Raw genomic sequence first — 19,558 nt, forward strand, 5'->3', positions numbered from 1 at the left:
CTAACCTTTGTCACAGTTTTCTTTTACCAACAACCATGCATGAAAAAAAGCTGTGCAGTCATGAGCCTGCTTCTGATTGGGCATTTCCAGTTCGTCTTGAGTCTCCCAATTTGCTTTTCCACAAATTCCGCAAGTCTTCCCTCTCATCCAAGAAGAGATGGTAATCTTTGAGGAGAGAGAATATTTCAGGTATAGTCTATTCAGTTAAATTAGCATTTATTAACCTCCTCCCATGTGTAAGTGTGAGAAATGGGTAGTTGTCTCCTCTCAATGTGGATATAACAGTCAGTCATACTTCCCTGACCTGTTTGTAGGACAAAGGTCTCAGATCCCCTCCTCCCCCTCAGGTTAGCAAGGTCACATGGTTCAAGGAGCCCTGGTCTCAATTAGGTCCTCTCCAGAGTTCTGTCCATATAAGGAAGTATAAGGTCCACTCCTGAGTTATGCCCATAGAAGGAAGAGGGGTGGGAATACTGTGTTCCGATTAGCTAGTTTTTGCGTGTAGATTGTAACCCCGACCAGTGATGAAAAAGGGGAAGGTCCATTCGCGTTAGGGACTAGGGTATAAAACAGGGCCTGCGAGCCCCCTTTCGGGGCACCCACTAGCTGCACACTAGGGTACCTCCTTCTCATGAGAAGAAAATAAAGCCTTTGTCACCTCGCTGCTGAGTTCCTGAGAATTATTGAGAAGAGGATGAATCTTTCCCTCACAGTAAGGAACTGAATATATAAAGAAAAAATGAAAAAGAGACCTGCGTTCAAGGAGATTATATACTAAAGAGATTCAACCTTTAGTCTTGTAAGGAAGAGTTGTAGAAGTTGAAGATGCATAGAATATTAACAGCTGCTGAGATCACGAAAAGATTGAGGTGAGCCTTGTAGGAAGCTAATAATTCTATGGGGCAGAGGTGAGGGGGAATACAGCCTAGATGTAGTGCACCCTTGGGCAAGCATGATGGAGGTGCACTTCCTATTGGCCATGGGTCCTCATTCATTGGCTGCTAAGCTGGAACTTCAGGGACTTGGGGAAAAAGGCAATTCTTAGCCCTCTGGGTTCTCCTTCCTGCTGGCCAAGAAGTGCCAGGATGATGCTTTGGAGCTTTGGAGGGTCATTAAGGGCTCTTCTCCTCCCCACCCCCAACCCAGCTCATGAGCTAATGGCCTCCTAGTCAAGCCTGGGTCTAGGATTGGTTTGTATCATTGTTACTTTGGTACTGGGACCAGGTGAACGGAAGAGTACTTGCCCCCCCCCCCTACAGAAAGATGGAAATTTGGAGGAAGGGCAGGGGGAAGGACATTTGGAGAAGATAATGAATCATTTGGAACATGCTAAGTATGAGTTGCCTATCAAGTCCAGATGAAAATAGCCACCTGGCAGTTGGTAGTGGAGGACCAGAGTTAAAGAAACAGATGAGAGTTGGATAAATAGGTTAAAATACATGAATCTAGGGGGCAGCTAGGTGGCACAGTGGATAAAGCACTGGCCCTAGATTCAGAAGGACCTGAGTTCAGATCTGGCCTCAGATACTTGACACTAGCTGTGTGACCCTGGGCAAGTCACTTAACCATCATTGCCCCACACCCCGCCCTCCAATAATAACGATATATATATAGATTCATGTTTTTGCTTTTGTTTTTTTGTTTGTTTGGGTTTTCTTTTTTGGTGGGGCAATGATGGTTAAGTGATTTGCCCAGGGTCATACAGCTAGTGTCAAGTGTCTGAGGCTGGATCTGAACTCAGGTCCTCCTGAATCCAAGGCTGGTGCTTTATCCACTGTGCCACCTAGCTGCCCCACCATGTATATCATTATGAGAATTTCAGTGGTATAATAAACATTTCCTACCTTAAGTATTTTGCCATCATAAACTAATTCTTCTAATCCAAATTCAGATGCTAATATAGTAATGCTCCCATTTTGTTGGTAAATATTTATGTAATCTATTAAAAAAAGAAAACATAAATGCATAGATGCTTTTGGAATTAATGTTAGCAGTCAATGATATTACTTTCCCCTTTTTATAAAAAGACTTTTCAATGCATTTTATTTATAGACTCATAAACATTTCTACCAATCGTTTATTCCCTAGATTTTTTTCCTCCTTCCTATGTAGATTATCTTTTTATGTGAAACTTCCCCAGTGGGGGGAAAAAATTTGGCATGTTTTAAGAAGAAATTACTTAGGTATGCTCTCATAATTTGATGTTATACTCAAGTCCTGGCATCCTGATAGGTGGCCATTTCTCAACTTTACGCGGATGGTCTTCCAAGTCTGGAATTTACTTCCTTCTTGTATTTTTTTTTTAATGGGGCAATGAGGGTTAAGTGACTTGCCCAGGATCATACAGTTAGTGTCAAGTGTCTGAGGCCGGATTTGAACTCAGGTCCTCCTGAATCCAGGGCAGGTGCTTTATCCACTGCACCACCTAGCTGCCCCCATGTTGTTGTTGTTTTTTCCTTAGAGTCCCTAACTTTTTCTAAAGTCTAACAGGTACTACCTCTTCCATGAAAGATTTCCCAATCCCTCCAGCTAATTTTGTGTCACTTCATGCATTTAATGTACTTCACTTTGGGGTACATATATTGTATGCCCCCAATAGCATGTGGGCTTTACCTAGAGAGCAAGAATGATCATTCATCCTTGTCTTGGTCTCACAAGTGGCCAGCACAGTGCCTTACACTGACATCTAGTGCTATTTGTTGAAGTTGAAGTTTAGCGAGGGTGCCTTCCCTTGGCCATTTCCCAGGGTAAATCTAGAAAAGAGGGAATGATCCAATTATTCCCAATACTTCCCTCTCACTATCTGGGGTGAGTAGCATAAGAAACCCAGAATAAATCTGGGTGTTTTCATCATTCAAGAAAAGTTCTATGCAGAGCATATGGGAGCTGGGACAATAGTCTCTGACATTTTTGTTGTTATTGTCATTGTTGTTGTTGATGTTTGTTTGGTTTGGGTGAGGTGACTCCCCAGGGTCACACAGCTAGTAAGGGTCAAGTGTCTGAGGCTGGATTTGAACTCAGATCCTCGGCTCCAGGGCCAGTGTTCTATCCACCGCACCACCTAGCTGCCCCGACAACAGTCTCAACAATACTTCATAATGCAAAATTAAATGATCAGAAGTTGGAGATACATCTGTGAATATACAGCACCTTTGGACCAAATAAACCAACTACCATAATTTCCAACTCACGTCTCCCAAGCAGGTTATATGTGTTTTGGCTAATGCTCAAAACATAGGCTAAATCTGACATTAGCAGGACAAGATGACGCATTTTTAATTTAACCAAAATGCCAGCTACATACTACATACTACATACTAGAATCCCCATATCCTTTTTCTTTCAGATGCAAATATTTTTAATTAAGAAATACACACGTTAAAAATAAAGGACAAATGGGGGCAGCTAGGTGACACAGTGGATAGAGCACTGGCCCTGGAGTCAGGAGTACCTGAGTTCAAATCCGGCCTCAGACACTTAACACACACTTACTAGCTGTGTGACCCTGGGCAAGTCACTTAACCCCAATTGCCTCACTAAAAAAAAAAATAAAGGACATATGAAGACGTTTCTGCATCCAGAGAAAGAACTGTTAAATAAAAGTATTTATAGAATAATTTTATATACATATATGTATATATTTGTGTCTAACGATAGCCATCTCTAGGGTGGGGGGGGGAGAAAAAAATGACATAACAACTTTGCTGTATATTTGGAGGGAATAGCAAGTTGTACATAGTAGATTTCCAGTTGCACATGCAATCATCTTTTTAATTGTACTGTGTTATGGAAATGCTTCTTTTATTCCATTAATTGAACATTTAAAAATTTTTAAAAGAAAAAATGCATTTATAAAGTGTAAGGAATGCTCATACTCTGGGGTTTTAGGTCAAATTCAGATTGTTGGTTTTTATTGTTCAACATAAGAAGGAAGGAAGCCAACATTCATCAAGCACCTACTGTGTTCCAGGAACTGTGTTAAGCACTTCACAAATATCTCATTTGATCCTCAGAACAACCCTGGAAGGCAGGTGTCATTAATTTTCCCATTTTACACTTGAGGAAATTGAAGTAAACAAAGGTTGAGTAACACAGCTGGTAGAGCTCAGGTCTTCCTGACTCCAGACTCAGTGTAATATCCATTCTGCTACCTAGATGCCTTTGTTGAAGTGATAAATATTAATATGAAGCAGATAAACCTTTGGGGAAGCTTTGGCCCAAACAATACATACTGTTAAATCACTGATCACCCTGTGATTGAAGATTTAAATGCAATTTGATAAACTGAAAGTAACCTAATGCACATTTTTGGTTTTGGTTTTTGCAGGGGAAATGAGGGTTAAGTGACTTGCCCAGGGTCACACAGCTAGTAAGTGTCAAGTGTCTGAGGCCAGATTTGAACTCAGGTCCTCCTGAATCCAGGGCTGGGACTTTATCCACTGCACTACCTAGTTGCCCCCTAATGCATATTTTTTGAGAGTTAAAATTTGTTTTTTAAAAATCAAGATTACATTAAGCCAAGAGGGTGTTGCCACTTATAAATAAATTGTTTTACAATGTACTGTACCTGGGCAGCTAGGTGGCACAGTGGATAGAGCACCTGCCCTGGATTCAGGAGGACCTGAGTTCAAATCTGGCCTCAGACACTTAACATTAGCTGTGTGACCCTGGACAAGTCACTTAACCCCAATTGCCTCACCAAAAAACCCCAAAAAACAAACAAACAATGCACTGTACCTTCTTTCTCTTCATATATAGCTTCATTTGTTAATAGTGGGGTGCCATCCAAAATTACATAAAGATTTGATGATGCAGATGGATAGATTGCTATTCTCCTTTACAGGAAAAAAAAAGACAAAACATTTTCATAAGTTGTGACTTTGGATCTTGCAACTTTGCTAAAGTAGTTAATTATTTCAACCAGTTTTTTAGTTAAGTATACCATTATATTGTAATGATTGGAATGATGCCACCTGCTGGAGAGCTATGGAGAGCTCCGCCATGAGGAGAAGGCATCTGAGGGCAAGCCATGTGGTTTTCCTTGGCGTCAGAAAGTGACGTTTGCTCTCTTTCTGGAGGACCTCGGTGGGGAGAGAAGCTGGAGACATTGGCTCCCTGAGATAGACAGTTGAATCTAGGCCTTTCTCTCTCTCTTCACCAAATTCTTATTCTCCTTAATAAACACTTAAAAGTCTAACCCTTTCTAAAGCTTATAATTTATTGGTGACCACTCATTAGATATTTTAGACAAACTAGCTGGAATTTTAGCCCCTTACAATATATATCATCAGCAAAGAGTTGGTAGTTTTGTTTCTTCATTGCTTACTCTAATTCCTTCCATTTCTTTTTTTTCTCTTATTGCTATAGCTAATATTTCCAGCACAATATTAAATAATATACAAGTTGTGATTTTGAAAACAAGTTAAATATGTCCAAATATGAGGTAAATGGCCCAAAACACCTTTGTGGACTCCCTAGAGCCAAAGAATCTAAATTCTAGAGTCTGAACTCTCGGGGAAACCAATCTATTTCATCAAAGTATCATGTAATCCTCATGGGGTGATGTCAAGCCCTGAGGGCCTAAAACAGAATTTGATGTCTTTGAAGTGAAATCACAGAGTCTCAGATTTGAAGGAGTCTTGGAGTTCAGTTCTCCGGCTCAATCCTCAACTAATAACACATCTCCAAGACAGCACATTTAATAAGCCTTGGTGTAAAGACTTCACGAGAGGATATACCCTATCTCCAGAGGCAGTTCTACTTCCACTTTTGTTCATCTCTAATTAATCATCAGAGATCTAGTCAGTACACCTAGCCTAGGCATGCCTTCCTGCCAGTTTCTACCCATCCTTTCCCCCCAGTTCTGCCCACTAGGGCCAATGAGAAACAGTTGAATCCTTCTACATTAGAAGTATCAGATTCATGCCCTCCCTAGTACAGAAGGAAACAGATTAAAACATAATTGGGTAATGTTTAACAAAATAAATAAGAATATAATACAACATAGTGCCTCACAGTGGCTACCTGGAGTCAGGGAGACCTGAGCTCAGATCTGGCCTTAGACACTTACTAGCTGTGTGATCCTGGGCAAGTCACTTCGCCTCTATTTGCCTCAGTTTCATTATCTGTCAAATGGGTATAATAATAACAGCACCTCCCTCCAAGGTTGCTGCGAGGATCAAATAAGATAATAATTGTAAAGTGTTTAGTTCAGTGCCTGGCATATAGTAAGTACTCTATAAATGTCAGCCATTGTTATTACAGTGTTAATTTGTGGTTTTCTAAGTCAATAGATGGCCAGCAGAGATCTTTTTCTATCTGAGTCTGACATTGTTCTCTATGACAGCACTTTAAATTCTTAGAGGTCTCTATCATGTCCCCCATGAGCCCCCATTTTTCTGGCTAAACATAGGGTCATAGAACCGAAGCTTGAAGGGACTTTGGAGGCCATGTAGTCCAGTACACCCATTTGACAGATGAGGTATTTGAGTCTCACGGAAGTTAAGTGACTTGTCCAAAACCACACAGGTAGGATACATCTGAGATGGGATTTGAATCCTAGGTCTCAGATTCCATCTCTAGTTTCTTTAACCCATCCTTCTATTAATTTTAGGCTTGTTACCATCCTGGTTGTCCTTTGGAACTCCTCCAGATCCTCTTTTTAGAATATAATTATTTTTGATACACCATATCCAGGGTGCATTTGAAGAGAAGAAGTGGTGCTAGGTTACTGGGTTATTAGATGGAAAGACACACCCAGGTTCCTGGATGTGTGCTGAAGACCAAAGAAAGGTCAGTCACCTGAGTGGGGAGTCTTTAAATCACAGTCATCTCACCAATCCCAAGTGTCACAGGTAACCAGGGTCCAAGAGGCCCAGGTTTTTCTTTGATAATGATGGAAACCAAATGGTCTTCAAGCCAATGTTAATAGAGCAGACTTACCTTTTCCCCAAAAACAGGAAAACCTCTCTTGTGGCATTGATCAATTCTTTCTGTGTGAGAATCACAAATTTGGGGGCCACATGGCAATCCTTGGCCACAACAAGCTTGTGATTGTGAGGATGGGAACACTTGAACTCCACACCATCAAATGTTTTCCAGGCATTTTCACTGACTTCACACTGGGCTGAATGTTGATAACAAAGAAATGACAATGAACAATATACAATGAGGTAGATTCACTTGGAGTCTTTCCTCATCTCAAACCTTCATTTTGAGGAAGTGCCCAGGCAAGCACCCATGCTTCCTCTGCTACTCCTGACTCATCAGATTTCTCCATGATTTGGCAAGGTTCTCACCCTAGAAGATTCCTTCATCCCTGTCTCCCTGTCCCTTGGTTCTTCCAGAACCACCATTTCGAAGAAATACCCAGGCTAGGCCAATGCTCAGTCCTTCACTCCACTCCTGACCTTCCAGATTTCTCCAGATGTGGTACCTCCTCCTTTCCTCCCCCCACCCCCCCACATTTTAGCTCCATTTTACACGTTGTCTTCCCCTGTTAGAATGTAAGCTCCAATAGGGCAGGGACTGAATTTTTGCTTGTATTTATATTCCCAGCATTGAGCAGAGGTCCTGAAACATAGCAACCACTTAATAAATGCTTGTTGACTTGAAATCAGGTGCTATGTCATTTTTTACTGTTCTCATTTAGGAAGATTTGGGCTTTCCCAACCTTCCTGTGACTCCCAACTGCCTACAACTGAGCATGACAACAACAGACCAACTTCTTTCTCTTGGTGCCAATAAAGAAAAGCTCTTTGGGAAAGGAAGAAATAAGCCTAACTTGGCTATTAAAGAAGTTGCTCAAAATTAAGGGAAGAAATGAGATGCTTATCTTGATCATTAAAGCAAAAGAATCATTCTACCCCACCCTTCAAATATTTAGATTCCAGGCAAAACTGGATCTTGTGATGAGATCAAAAAAAAAAAAAAAAGAAGAAAGAAAGAAATTAAAAAAAAAAAAAGAAAAAAAGACACTACAAGCAGACACCCTGAAGACTTCCTTTCTTGTGGTTTTTCACCAAAAACCAACTTGAGCCATAGCTGGAAATCTGGTTCACTTGGGGCAAGCTTGACTATGGATCTGACAAATGTTGGGTATGATGGAAGAGGGGGCATTCAGCCCTAACCTTTTCTTTTTCTTTCTTTTTTTCTTTTCTTGGTGAAGCAATTAGGGTTAAGTGACTTGCCCAAGGTCACACAGCTAGTAAGTGTCAAGTGTCTGAGGCCAGATTTGAACTCAGGTCCTCCTGACTCCAAGGCCGGTGCTCTATCCACTGTGCCACTTAGCTGTCCCAGCCCTAACCTTTTCAAGATTTGTTGATGAAAGCAGGGGTGTTACAGTCAGGCATGGGAGGAGCAATCACTGTGGTCATGTGTCTAAAGCTAGAATGAGTCTCAGAGGTCATCTGGTTCAACCCCCTCATTTTACATCTGAGGAAATCAAGGTTCAGGGAAGTTAACAAGGTTGCATAGGTAGTAAGCACCAAAAATAGGATTTAAACCCACATCTTCTCAGTGCAGAGTCAGCAAATACTCCACTGCCCCCTTCTGCTTCCCAAGCAAGGCCCTGTAGATGTTGGTGCCCTGGGAGAAAGCCCCCTTTTCCTTGTACTAATTATGGCTAGGTGGCACCATAGTGCAGAGAGCATAGGGCCTGGAGGCAAGAAGAATCATCTTCCTGAGTTCAAATCCAGCCTCAGACAACTAGTTGTGTGACCATGGGCACGTCACTTATCCCTGTTTGCCTCAGTTTCCTCATCAGTAAAATGAGCTGGAGAAGAAAATGGCAAACTCATTACCTCTGCCAAGAAAACCCCCAATGGGATCATGAAGAGTTGAACACTACTGAAAATGGACGAACAACAGCAGTTATGACTCTATAACCAACACAGATTTCAAAGTCATACACTATTCCATTTGTTGTCTACCTTCATCCTCTTTCTTTATACGGAAAGCTATTTCTGAAAGGAAGTTCCAAACCGTCAGGGTACTAGTATTAAACACAGGTGATGATTCTATAGGCAAAGCAAATGGAACCAGAAATGTTGAGTAATAAAGGTTAACCTAAAAAAAAAATAAGAAATAAGATTTAGAAATTCTCCATACTACTTAGTACAAAAGTGCTCTTCAAAATGACTAAATATTTCTGTAGCCAAGCCACTGGAACTCGCACAATAAATTATAGACAGGTAGCCTTCAGAAGCCATAATTTTCTTGAGGTAGGGGGGCTAACTATGGTATTCAATTTTATCCATTCTTTGGGGGGGGGCAGGGCAATGAGGGCTAAGTGACTTGCCCAAGGTCACACAGCTAGTAAGTGTCAAGTGTCTGAGGCCAGATTTGAACTTGGGTCCTCCTGAAACCAGGGCTGGTGCTTTATCCGCTGTGCCACCTAGCTGCCCCTTGTTTAGCTTTAAAAAACAGAAATCAATATATGAACTGTCCTTTAATGTTACCATGGGTTTTCATTTAAACAACAAAGGTGCCCTAAGTTTCCCATTCATCCCTTTTCATCCAGGTGGCATAGTGAATACAGAGGCAGACTTAGGGTCAGCAAGACTTGAGTTCAAATCCCAGCTCAGACACTTACTATGAGACACACCCTCTCTCTTAGCCTAGTTTTCCCATATGTAAAATGGGAATTATAACATCACCTACTTCAGAGTTATTGTGGGAACCAAATGAAGATATGTATGTAGGTATGCACACACATACATATATAAATATGCACATACATATATGTAGAAAACACACGTGCACACACAATACATCCATATGTTGTTCAGTCATTTCAGCCGTGTCTGACTCTTCGTGACCCCATTCAGGGTTTTCTTGGCAAAGATACTGAAGTGGTTTATTTTCTTCTCCAGCTTATTTTCCAGATGAGGAAATTGAGGTCAACATGGTGAAGTGACTTGTCCAGGGTCACACAGCTAAGAGGTGTTTGAGGCCGGATTTGAACTCAGGTACTCCTGACTCTAGGCCTGATGCTCTATCCATTGTGCCACCTAGCTGTCCCACATATATATGTTAGAACACATATATAGGTTTGAACAGGGCTTCTTAAACTTGTTCCACTACAACCCCTTTTTGCCCAAGAAATTTTTACATGACCCCAGGTATATAAAATAGATATACATAACCTTTTACTGTTGCCAAATATTTCATGACCCCAGATGGGGTTACAGCCCACAATTTAAGAAGCTAGGGGTTAGAAAAGCACTCTGTGTTTGTGTGTATATACACACGCACATAAAGACACATATGTGTGTATATGTGTGCATATGCATATAGGATATAGAATATACAAATGTACACAAGGTATATACACACATATATATATATATATGCATAGTACTTTCCTAACCTTCAATATCAGCTATTATTATTATGACTATTATCTGTAATCACAAATGGAACAGTTTTTTTTTTTTAAATGAAACAGCCAAAACACTATTTTCTATGATTGTTATCTCCTTAAAGTGAAATTTAAGTGCAAGATCTGTCCTGGTATTTCTATCATATCTATACCTTCAGACCAGTTAGTAGTCAACACTTAATAAACATTAATTAAACAAGTACTATTTTCCAGGCACTTAATTTTTACCACAAATAATTTTACCACAGTGCTAAGTAAGCACTGGGGACTTAAAAAAAAACAACAGGTAAAAAGCAATCCCTGCCCTCAAGGAGCTTACAATCTAATGGGGGAGATAATTACAAACAAACTATTGCTGCTGAGTTGTGTCTGACTCTTTGTGATCCTGTGGGAAAATACCATCCGTGGGATTTTCTTGGCAAAGATCTTGGAGTGTTTTTCCATTTCCTTCTCCAGGGGCTAAACAAGCTATACACAAGATAAATAGGAAATGAAAGATGGGAGGTGTTGCATTTAAGAGGGGTTGGGAAAGACTTTCTGTAGAAGGTGGGGCTCTAGCTGGGATTTAAAGGAAGCCAGGGAGTGGACATAAGGAGCCCAGAACTGCTTGGTTCCAAAGAGCCACAAGATGACTCAGTGGTAGGCAATATAGAATGGAACAATGCAGGACTTCATGATGGAAAAGTTCTTTCATGAAATTTCGGAAGTCGAATTTCTGGTTTGATTTTTTTTTCTACACATGCATTGACTGGAATATCATTATGACCAAAGGCAAATAAATACTGTCCAAAAGCCCATCACAAATAATAACAAAGCCAGACTCTACCTCTGGAATTTTAATAACTGTGTGGATTGTCTGGGAAGATGTAGCCACTGCCTGAAATACGGCTTGGTGAGATGATTTTCCCCCCTGTGTTTCAGAAAAGCCAGATGCCCATGCTATGTCTGAGACATATTTTAAAGTCCTATGGGGGAATAAAAGATTTCATGTTATCAGGGGTTATTATATAGACTACTAGCAAAAAAAAAAAATCCCCCCAAACAAAGCATGTTAGTCATGTGGGTGCTTACTTTTTGAATACTGTCTCAAGAAAAAATGGAAGTCTTCCCCAGTTGATCTTCACCTGCATGGCTGGTTTCTTTGTTATCTGGCCCACAGCAGCCTGAGCTTCTATGTTGTAATCCTTACAATTCGTGCCCCATCTCAGCCTGCCCTGGGTGACAAGGAAATAGCACCACCCTTAGTTATGTTGGTGTGAATGTTCTTCATCCTTTAAGATTCAGCACAGGGGCAGCTAGGTGGCACACTGGATAGAGCACCGGCCCTGGAGTCAGGAGTACCTGAGTTAAAATCTGGCCTCAGACACTTAACACTAGCTGTGTGACCCTGGGCAAGTCACTTAACCCCAATTGCCTCACTAAAAATAAATAAATAAATAAAGATTCAGCACAAGCCCAACCTCTGTGTTCTGCTTTTCTCTCCCAAAGTGATCTCTCCCCTGAGTATTTACAACATTGTAAGGAGTGTTCATTTTGCATTTACTATATACTTGGTGAAGGATGGGGCATGGGAATGGGAATGGGATGGGGGACAGTTGGTCATTCAACAAACATTTATTAAGCACCTATTTTGGGCCAGGTATTGATCGAAGAACTGGAGATACAAATAAAAAGACAGTCTTCACTCTCAAGGAGGTTATAATATAATGGGGAAAGACAATACACAATTTCCTGGGAAAGTATAATGGGAGTTAGAGGTTATTGTATCATGTTCTAAATTTGTATCAATGGATTCTTGTGAATCTTTTTAGATATTAAGCATTCCCTTTGTAGTATGGGGGGAAATAGCTGTCCTATACTTGATTTCTCTTGCACACTGAGTACCTTTCTACTCCCTTTCAGGACACTCTAGACATATGCCAAAACTAACCTTTAAGTGATTTTTCTCAGGTGTCTTGGGCAACGAGGCAGAGGTCTTGCTTGCCCAGAAGTGATCCCTGTTTTTATCAGTCCACATCTGGGGAACCTTTAGTGGGAGAGGGCAAGCATTCCAGACTCCCTGATCCAAGGTAATCTCATGTTTCAAATCCAAAGGGATTTTTTTTCTTTCTATCACATTATAAAAACATGTTCATTGATCTCTCTCCTCTTTCTATTTCCAGCTACTTATTCCATAGAATCATAAAATTTTAGGCCAATATCATGAAAAATGTTGTCACACTTTGAACTGTTGCAAGTTTGAAAAAACTATGTTAAGAGGCAATGGCTTCCCCATTGTTGGAGATTTTTCAGCAGAGGATCAAGAGAGCTATTTTTTTTTTTTAGAGATAATGGAGATGGGCTTCATGTGTCAGGCAGGGGATGAATTAGATGACCCCTAAGGTACCTTCTAAATCCAAGCTTCTAATGAGCCTATGAATGTCAGACATGGAAAGACTCTTCATCATGAGATGCAGCAGGACATGGTGGCTAAAAGGAAGCACTTGGAGTCAGGAGAAGCTGAATTCAGCTTCTGCATCCAACTCTTCCAAAATGGGTCATCATTTAATCTCCCTAAGCCTCAGTGATCTCATAAAATAATGTACATAAGATATCTTGCAAGTCTTCAGGTACCATATAAGAGCCAAATAGGACTGATTATTTTTTCAGGAGCAAATGCCCAATCTTCTAAACAATGTACTCAAGGCAAATATCTCATCTCGTTCAGTCTTTTCTTCAGTCATGTCTGACTCTTCATGAACCCATTTGGGATTTTTTTGGGCAGAGATACTGGAGTAGTTTGCCATTTCCTTCTCCAACTCATTTTCCAGATAAGGAAACTGAGTCAAGCAGAGTGAAGTGACTTGCCCAGGTTCACACAGCTAGTAAGTGACTGAGATTGGATTTGAACTCAGGAAGAGGTCTTCTTGACTTCCCGTGCTCTATGCACTATGGCACCACCTAGGTGCCCAAGTATTTATTTAGGGCTTGCCAGGCACACTTTGTCAGTTGGGATAAGGACAGAGAATTGCTCTGTGGTTTTATTGGTGGCACCTTCTCTGCAACTTATAGGTCAATGGATTGTATGATTAAGAGGTAGAATTTGAACCCAGATCATCTTGGCTTCAAGGCTTGTTTTCTACCCACTATACCACACCGCCTCTCTCACCTTGTCAATTAAAAGATAAAAATGAAACATTCCCAAGTCTCTGCCAAGTGCTCTTCCCACTACACCACTCTCCTTTTGAATGGCCAATCCCTACAGCTTAATTCATGGGACCCAAAAAGAGACCAGAGGATCACCATGTTCAAAGGTTGTCACTAAAATCTAGTATCCAGCAGGCATGTATCTTTTTCTCTTTGACTAACTTGTTCCTAAAAGAGTGAAGATAGATAAATGTCATAGGTGTTAAAGAGGGGGATGACCTGAGAGGATAGGATGTTAGCAGGGCCAATATATATATATATATATACTAGTCCCCAAGGATGGTGGCAAATGTTGGCATGGAGGACACCAAGAGTCAGAGACCAAAGTCATTGAAAAATGTGCGAGTGACTTGGAGACCAGTACTTTTTTCCTTTCTTTTTAAAGTTAATTTATCTTTTAAAATTAATCCCAAAAAGATTAAAGAGAGAGGAAAAGGACCTTTATGTATAGAAATTTTTATAGCAATCTTTTTGTGATAAGAACTAAGTAGAAACCAAAGGGATCGACATCAACTGAGGAATGAATAGCTGAATTAACTATGATCCATGAATGTAATAGAATACTGTTGTGCTATAATAAATGATGAAGGTGATAGCTTGGGAGAAATAAGTACTATTTTCCAGGCACTGTGCTCGGGACTAAAAAAAGGGGGTAAAAAGCAATCCCTGCTCTCAAGGAGCTTGCAATCTAATGGGGGAGATAACTACAAACAAACTATTGTTGCTCAGTTATGTCTGACTCTTTGTGATCCTGTGGAAAGTACTGTCCATGGGATTTTCTTGGCAAAGATCCTGGAGTGTTTTTCCATTTCCTTCTCCAGGGGCTAAACAAGCTATACACAAGATAAATAGGAAATGAAAGATGGGATAGCTAGTGGAGACAGCTAGGTGGAACAGTGGATAAAGCACCAGCTCTAGATTCAGGAGGACCCGAGTTCAAATCTGGTATCAGACACTTGACACTTACTAGCTGTGTGACCCTGGGCAAGTCACTTAACCCTCAATGCCCCGCCAAAAAAAAAAAGAGTTGAAAGAGACCTTAAGTAGCCATCTAGTCAAACACAGAGAGGAAAGGAATCTCTAATACAATATACCTGATGAGTGGTCCTGCTTGTTGTTTGTTGAAGGCAATGGGAAGTGATGTCATGACTTGTACTGAATTGGACTTAAGTGAGGGAGAACTGAACAAAGTTACCAGCCTCACTCTCTCCTCCAAAGCCATCTGGATCCAGTGGCAAGATATACATCAGGATGACTGGAGATGGCTCCAGATGATTAAGGCAACTGGGGGTAAGTGAATTATCCAGGGTCACATATATAGTAAATGTCTGAAGTGAGATTTGAACTCAGGTACTCCCAACTTCAGGGCCAGTGCTCAATCTACTGTGCCACCCAACTGCCCTAGTGGTCCTGTAGTCTTTGCTTGAAGACTTGAAGGCCTAGCACTCCTTGAGATTTACTACTGAAGACATTAGAATCTACCAAGAGGTCTCAAAGCTACCACTTCTCCTCCCCCTCCTGACTCTGAGATTTTGTTGTCAGTATCCTTGAGCCATTGTGAAACCACTGTCACCTTACCTTGGTTTTTAGGGGTAACACAGTTGCATCAACACAGATTTTCCACTTCTCGTTGGTCAGGGGAACCCCCACTAGTTGCATGTTGACTTTGCTGCTGTTAGAATGAACATAGCCTGTGACTTGAAAACCCTGCTCCTTGTTGTCAGTCCGAATTGCTTGGACTATCACTGTTACTGTTGGGGGTAAAGTGTCTCCAAGGAAAGTGGGCTGGGAGAAAAGATGAAAACAATGAATCATAAATCATGGCCACAGTGTAATTCATCCTGCCTTCCTTACTAAGTGCTAGACATTGCACTCAGTGCTGGGAACAGAAAGATCAAAAATGAGGGATATACATTGCATCAAAGCTATTCAGTGTAGCTGACAGGGGATAAGTTATGGAATCAGGAAGACCTGAATTTGAGCCCCACTTTTCTGATTGTGTGATGTCAGGCAAGTCATTTAACCTTGCTAGGCCTCAGTCTCCTTATCTGTAAAACGGGGCACCAATCTCACAAGGTTATTGTGACGATTGAGATAATTTATATAAAATGCTTTGCAAACCTGAGAGCATTAGATAAATATTTGCTATTTTTTTTTAATTTTTAGTGAGGCAATTGGGGTTAAGTGACTTGCCCAGGGTCACACAGCTAGTAAGTGTCTGAGGCCAGATTGGAACTCAGGTACTCCTGACTCCAGGGCCAGTGCTCTATCCACTGCGCCACCTAGCTGCCCCAATATTTGCTATTTTATAAAGTAGGTCAGGGTAGTCAATACACGGTCCATGGAAGAAAAATTATCTAGGACAGCACAAGAGATGGATTGCCAACCTGGGCTAAGAATATATTATTTATTCCCCTTCCCTGCTCAAGAAACTCCCATGGTTTCGTCTTACTTCCAGGACCCTTTATTCGTCATTTGTTTTTTTGTTTTGTTTTGTTTTTTGTTTTTTGCAGGGCAGTGAGGGATAAGCGACTTGCCCAGGGTCACACAGCTAGTGTCAAGTGTCTGAGGCTGGATTTGAACTCAGGTCCTCCTGAATCCAAGGCCAGTGCTTTACCCACTGTGCCACCTAGCTGCCCCCTTATCAGTCATTTAAAGTCCTTTCCAACCTGGCTGCCAGCTACCTTCCAGGCTCATTATGTAATACTCTCCTTCACAGACTCTACATTCCAGCCAAACTAGCCTTCCCACTGTCCTTCATAAACACATCTCCCTTTATAGGAGGCAGTGTGGTGCAATGGAAAGAGCAGTGGATTTGAAGTCAGAGGAACTCAGTTCAAATCCTAGTCATACTACTTACTATTCATGTGGTATGGGACTAATGTTTCTGACCTTCCGTTTCCTTGTCTCTACAATAAGAGGGTTAGACTAGGAAGCTTCAAGTCCCTTCAGCATTAAATTTTTTAAAATTATACACTTTCTATGTCCCAGGCACTGTGCTAAGCATTTTACAAATATTATCTCATTTGATCCTCACAACAACCCTGGGAAGTAGTTGCTATTATTATTATTCTTCCAAATTTACAGATGAGGAAACTGAGGCAGACAAAGTTAAGTGATCACACAGCTAGCAAATGCCTGAGGCTGGATTTGAATCCAAGTCTCCCTGACTCCAAATCTGGGGCTCCATCCACTATATTACCTCACCACCACAAATTTCTGCTGCTATGATTTTGTACAGACTGTTCTCCATGCCTGAAATTCAGTGCCTCCTTAAGTGTATCTCTTAGAATCCTGTTTCCTTCAATGTTCAGTCCAAATGCCATCTCTACAGCACTTGTGTTAATCCCTCCAACTTCTAGTGCCTCCATCCTTTGACTTGCATGATGTAAGCTCCTCTAATAGAAGGGAAGCTACTTGACCAGCTCCTTTTGTGCTGTTCCTGTGGATTCATTCTTCAGTTGGTTTTGTTTTGTTATCTTTTGTAGTTTTGTTTTTCTCTTGATTTGGAGGCAGCAAAGAAAAGTAGAGAGAATGCACGGGGTGAAATCAAGTGACTTGTGTTGTAATTGTAGCTCTCCTGGTTGATGTCTGTGTAACCATGACCAGCCACTTGGCAGCCCCACCCCAACCTATTTAAGGAAAGTATAAAACCCTGCCCCCCCCAAAAGAATGTGGAAAAGAGCAAGATTGGGGAACCTTTCATGACTGTGGTGATAATGGAGGGAAGGGGAAGACAGTGTATCTGTGTGGTGGGTGGGGTGGGGAGAGAGCTTAGCTGAAAAAAGAATAGAGGAGACTAGGAAAGACAAAAGGGATGACTTTGGCAACAAAATATGAAAAAGCTTTGACAAGAATATAATCTATGAAGATAGAATTAGAAGGAAAATGGTAGAGTGGGAAAATAATTGCATTAACTCTCACTGATAGAAGTCTGATATATAAAATATACAGAGAATTGATCATATTCCTCTGATAGTTATATGTTACAAATTCAAATTTTCAAAAAAATTTCAATCTATTAATAATTATATGAAAATATCCTCCAAATTACTAATAGTAAGAGAATAACATGTAAATTGTTTTTTTAAAAATTATCATACTATATAAATGCTAGCTATTAATTTGAACATGGACAAAAGTAAAGATACTGATTTCTCCAAATGTCCCAATCCACAACAAACATTGTGCTAATTGTATACAGCCCTGGAATACTACCAAGTGTCCCACTGAAATCCACTGCCATTTTGCTAGAGATCAGCCTAACCATTTACACTAGAAAAATAAAGTGGATGAAAAAATGCATATTCTTCAGATTATAGGATGCAATTCAATAGGAATTGCATTGAGTTTAATCCATCAGCCAACTGAAAGCCAACACAGTATACCAGAGAAAGTATGGCATTTAGAGGGGTCCAGAGGGTGCACTGGAAATGGAGGTCAGAAGAGGATGAAGGCTATGGGGGGATGGTTATGAATATGTTATAGTGCAGAGGAAGGAAAGGTAAAGTCAGTTGTGGCCCTGAATGGGGGAATCTGTGGGATAGGGGTGGTAGGTGGGTGGGTGGGTAAGCTGCCCTGCCCCATGGTGGTGCTAAGCCTTCTGTAGAGAAGACTTAATAGCTAAAGGAGCCTAGGGAATAGTTCCAGGGCCCCTTGAGGAGAAATCACACCCCTTGGGAAGTTATAGTGTGGAACATGGCCCACATGGCTCCGAAATAATTTAGACTCTGGTCACTGAAAGAATTGACAGATGAGATCACTGAGCCTGCATCGGTCATATTTGCAAGAACAGGGAAACAAGAAAGATGACAGGATTTAGAGAAGGGTTGTTTGGATGATCGGATGAGGGAGGTGTGCATGGAAGGTGCCATATCGATTTCACTTCATCATTATTATCATTACCCATATGCCAGGAGAAAAATGCTTCTCAAAGAAAAACAAAAATGATTTTGGCTTTTCCACCCTGCTCACCTCACTCAGTGCCGGCATTTTAAAGAAACATGTGTCCTGGTACAGAAGAACAATTTGGGGAAGAATAGAAGCACCTCAAAGAATCTGAGATAAAAGGGGGAAACATCAATGTTTCTATGTCCCCACTGACCTAGCAGTTGTTTCTGGGGGTGATCAGCACTGAGGTTTAGGCAGGTGTTGAGTATATTCCAAAGACACAGAGAATGCTTCACGAATCCCTTAGGAGTTATTCAAGAAAATTTGGTGGGATTTCAGTAACCAATTAATGACAGTTGGATATCTTAGTTAGCACATCCTCACACAAAGACGTGCTTTAATCAGTACTTGGGGCCCACATCCATTCAGATTAGAAACAGTTTACCTGCCTCATCAGTGTATGTATGTATGTATGTATGTATGTATGTGCACACATATTTCTACATATCCATATGTACACATGCATATGCACACACGTGTATATGTATATACATGCTCATATATAATTGATGGTATAGATAGTGATGTGTACTTATATATACATAGGTATACGTATTTAATATATACACACATACACTGTATATATGTATATGTGTGTGTGTGTGTGTGTGCGTTAATATGAACAATTAGGTGGCCTATCAGATAGGGTGCCAGGCCTGGAGTCAGGAAGACCTGAGTTCAAATGCAGCCTCAGACACTTAGGAGCTGTGTGACCCTGGGCAAGTCACTTAACTAAGTTCCTCATCTATAAAATGAGCTAGAGAAGGAAATGGCAAACCACTCCATTATCTTTGCCACAAAAACCCCAAATAGGGTCATGAAGAGCTGGACGTGACTGAAAAACAACCAGATAACAAACCACAAAGATTTATTGAAGATCCATAATAGAGGCATGTATAACTATCTTTTTAATTGTCTTAATTCTATAGCTTACAGAGCCTCATGATCTATCTATAGGGTTCAAGGGGAACAAGGAACAAGGGAGGGGAATTTCTTTCCTCTACTTGTAAGATTTAGAGGAATCCCAAGTATTACATTTAG

The 19,558-nt window shown here is 40.8% G+C and overlaps 1 protein-coding gene across 1 annotated transcript in view; it reads right to left on the reverse strand.

Moving 5' to 3' along the window:
* LOC122755515 (vitellogenin-1-like) overlaps positions 1 to 19,558 on the reverse strand; it is a 71,059-nt gene continuing 51,501 nt past the window's right edge. Inside the window, exons 23-30 of the mRNA XM_044004076.1 lie at positions 15,146 to 15,352; positions 11,453 to 11,595; positions 11,208 to 11,346; positions 8,931 to 9,066; positions 6,943 to 7,126; positions 4,738 to 4,835; positions 1,845 to 1,939; positions 1 to 165 (exon numbers count right to left, since the gene is read on the reverse strand). Coding sequence (XP_043860011.1) covers positions 1 to 165; positions 1,845 to 1,939; positions 4,738 to 4,835; positions 6,943 to 7,126; positions 8,931 to 9,066; positions 11,208 to 11,346; positions 11,453 to 11,595; positions 15,146 to 15,352 — 1,167 coding nt within the window. The remainder of the gene's footprint in view (positions 166 to 1,844; positions 1,940 to 4,737; positions 4,836 to 6,942; positions 7,127 to 8,930; positions 9,067 to 11,207; positions 11,347 to 11,452; positions 11,596 to 15,145; positions 15,353 to 19,558) is intronic.

Source organism: Dromiciops gliroides, chromosome 4 (genome assembly GCF_019393635.1).
Source record: "Dromiciops gliroides isolate mDroGli1 chromosome 4, mDroGli1.pri, whole genome shotgun sequence".
Lineage (NCBI taxonomy): Eukaryota > Metazoa > Chordata > Mammalia > Microbiotheria > Microbiotheriidae > Dromiciops > Dromiciops gliroides.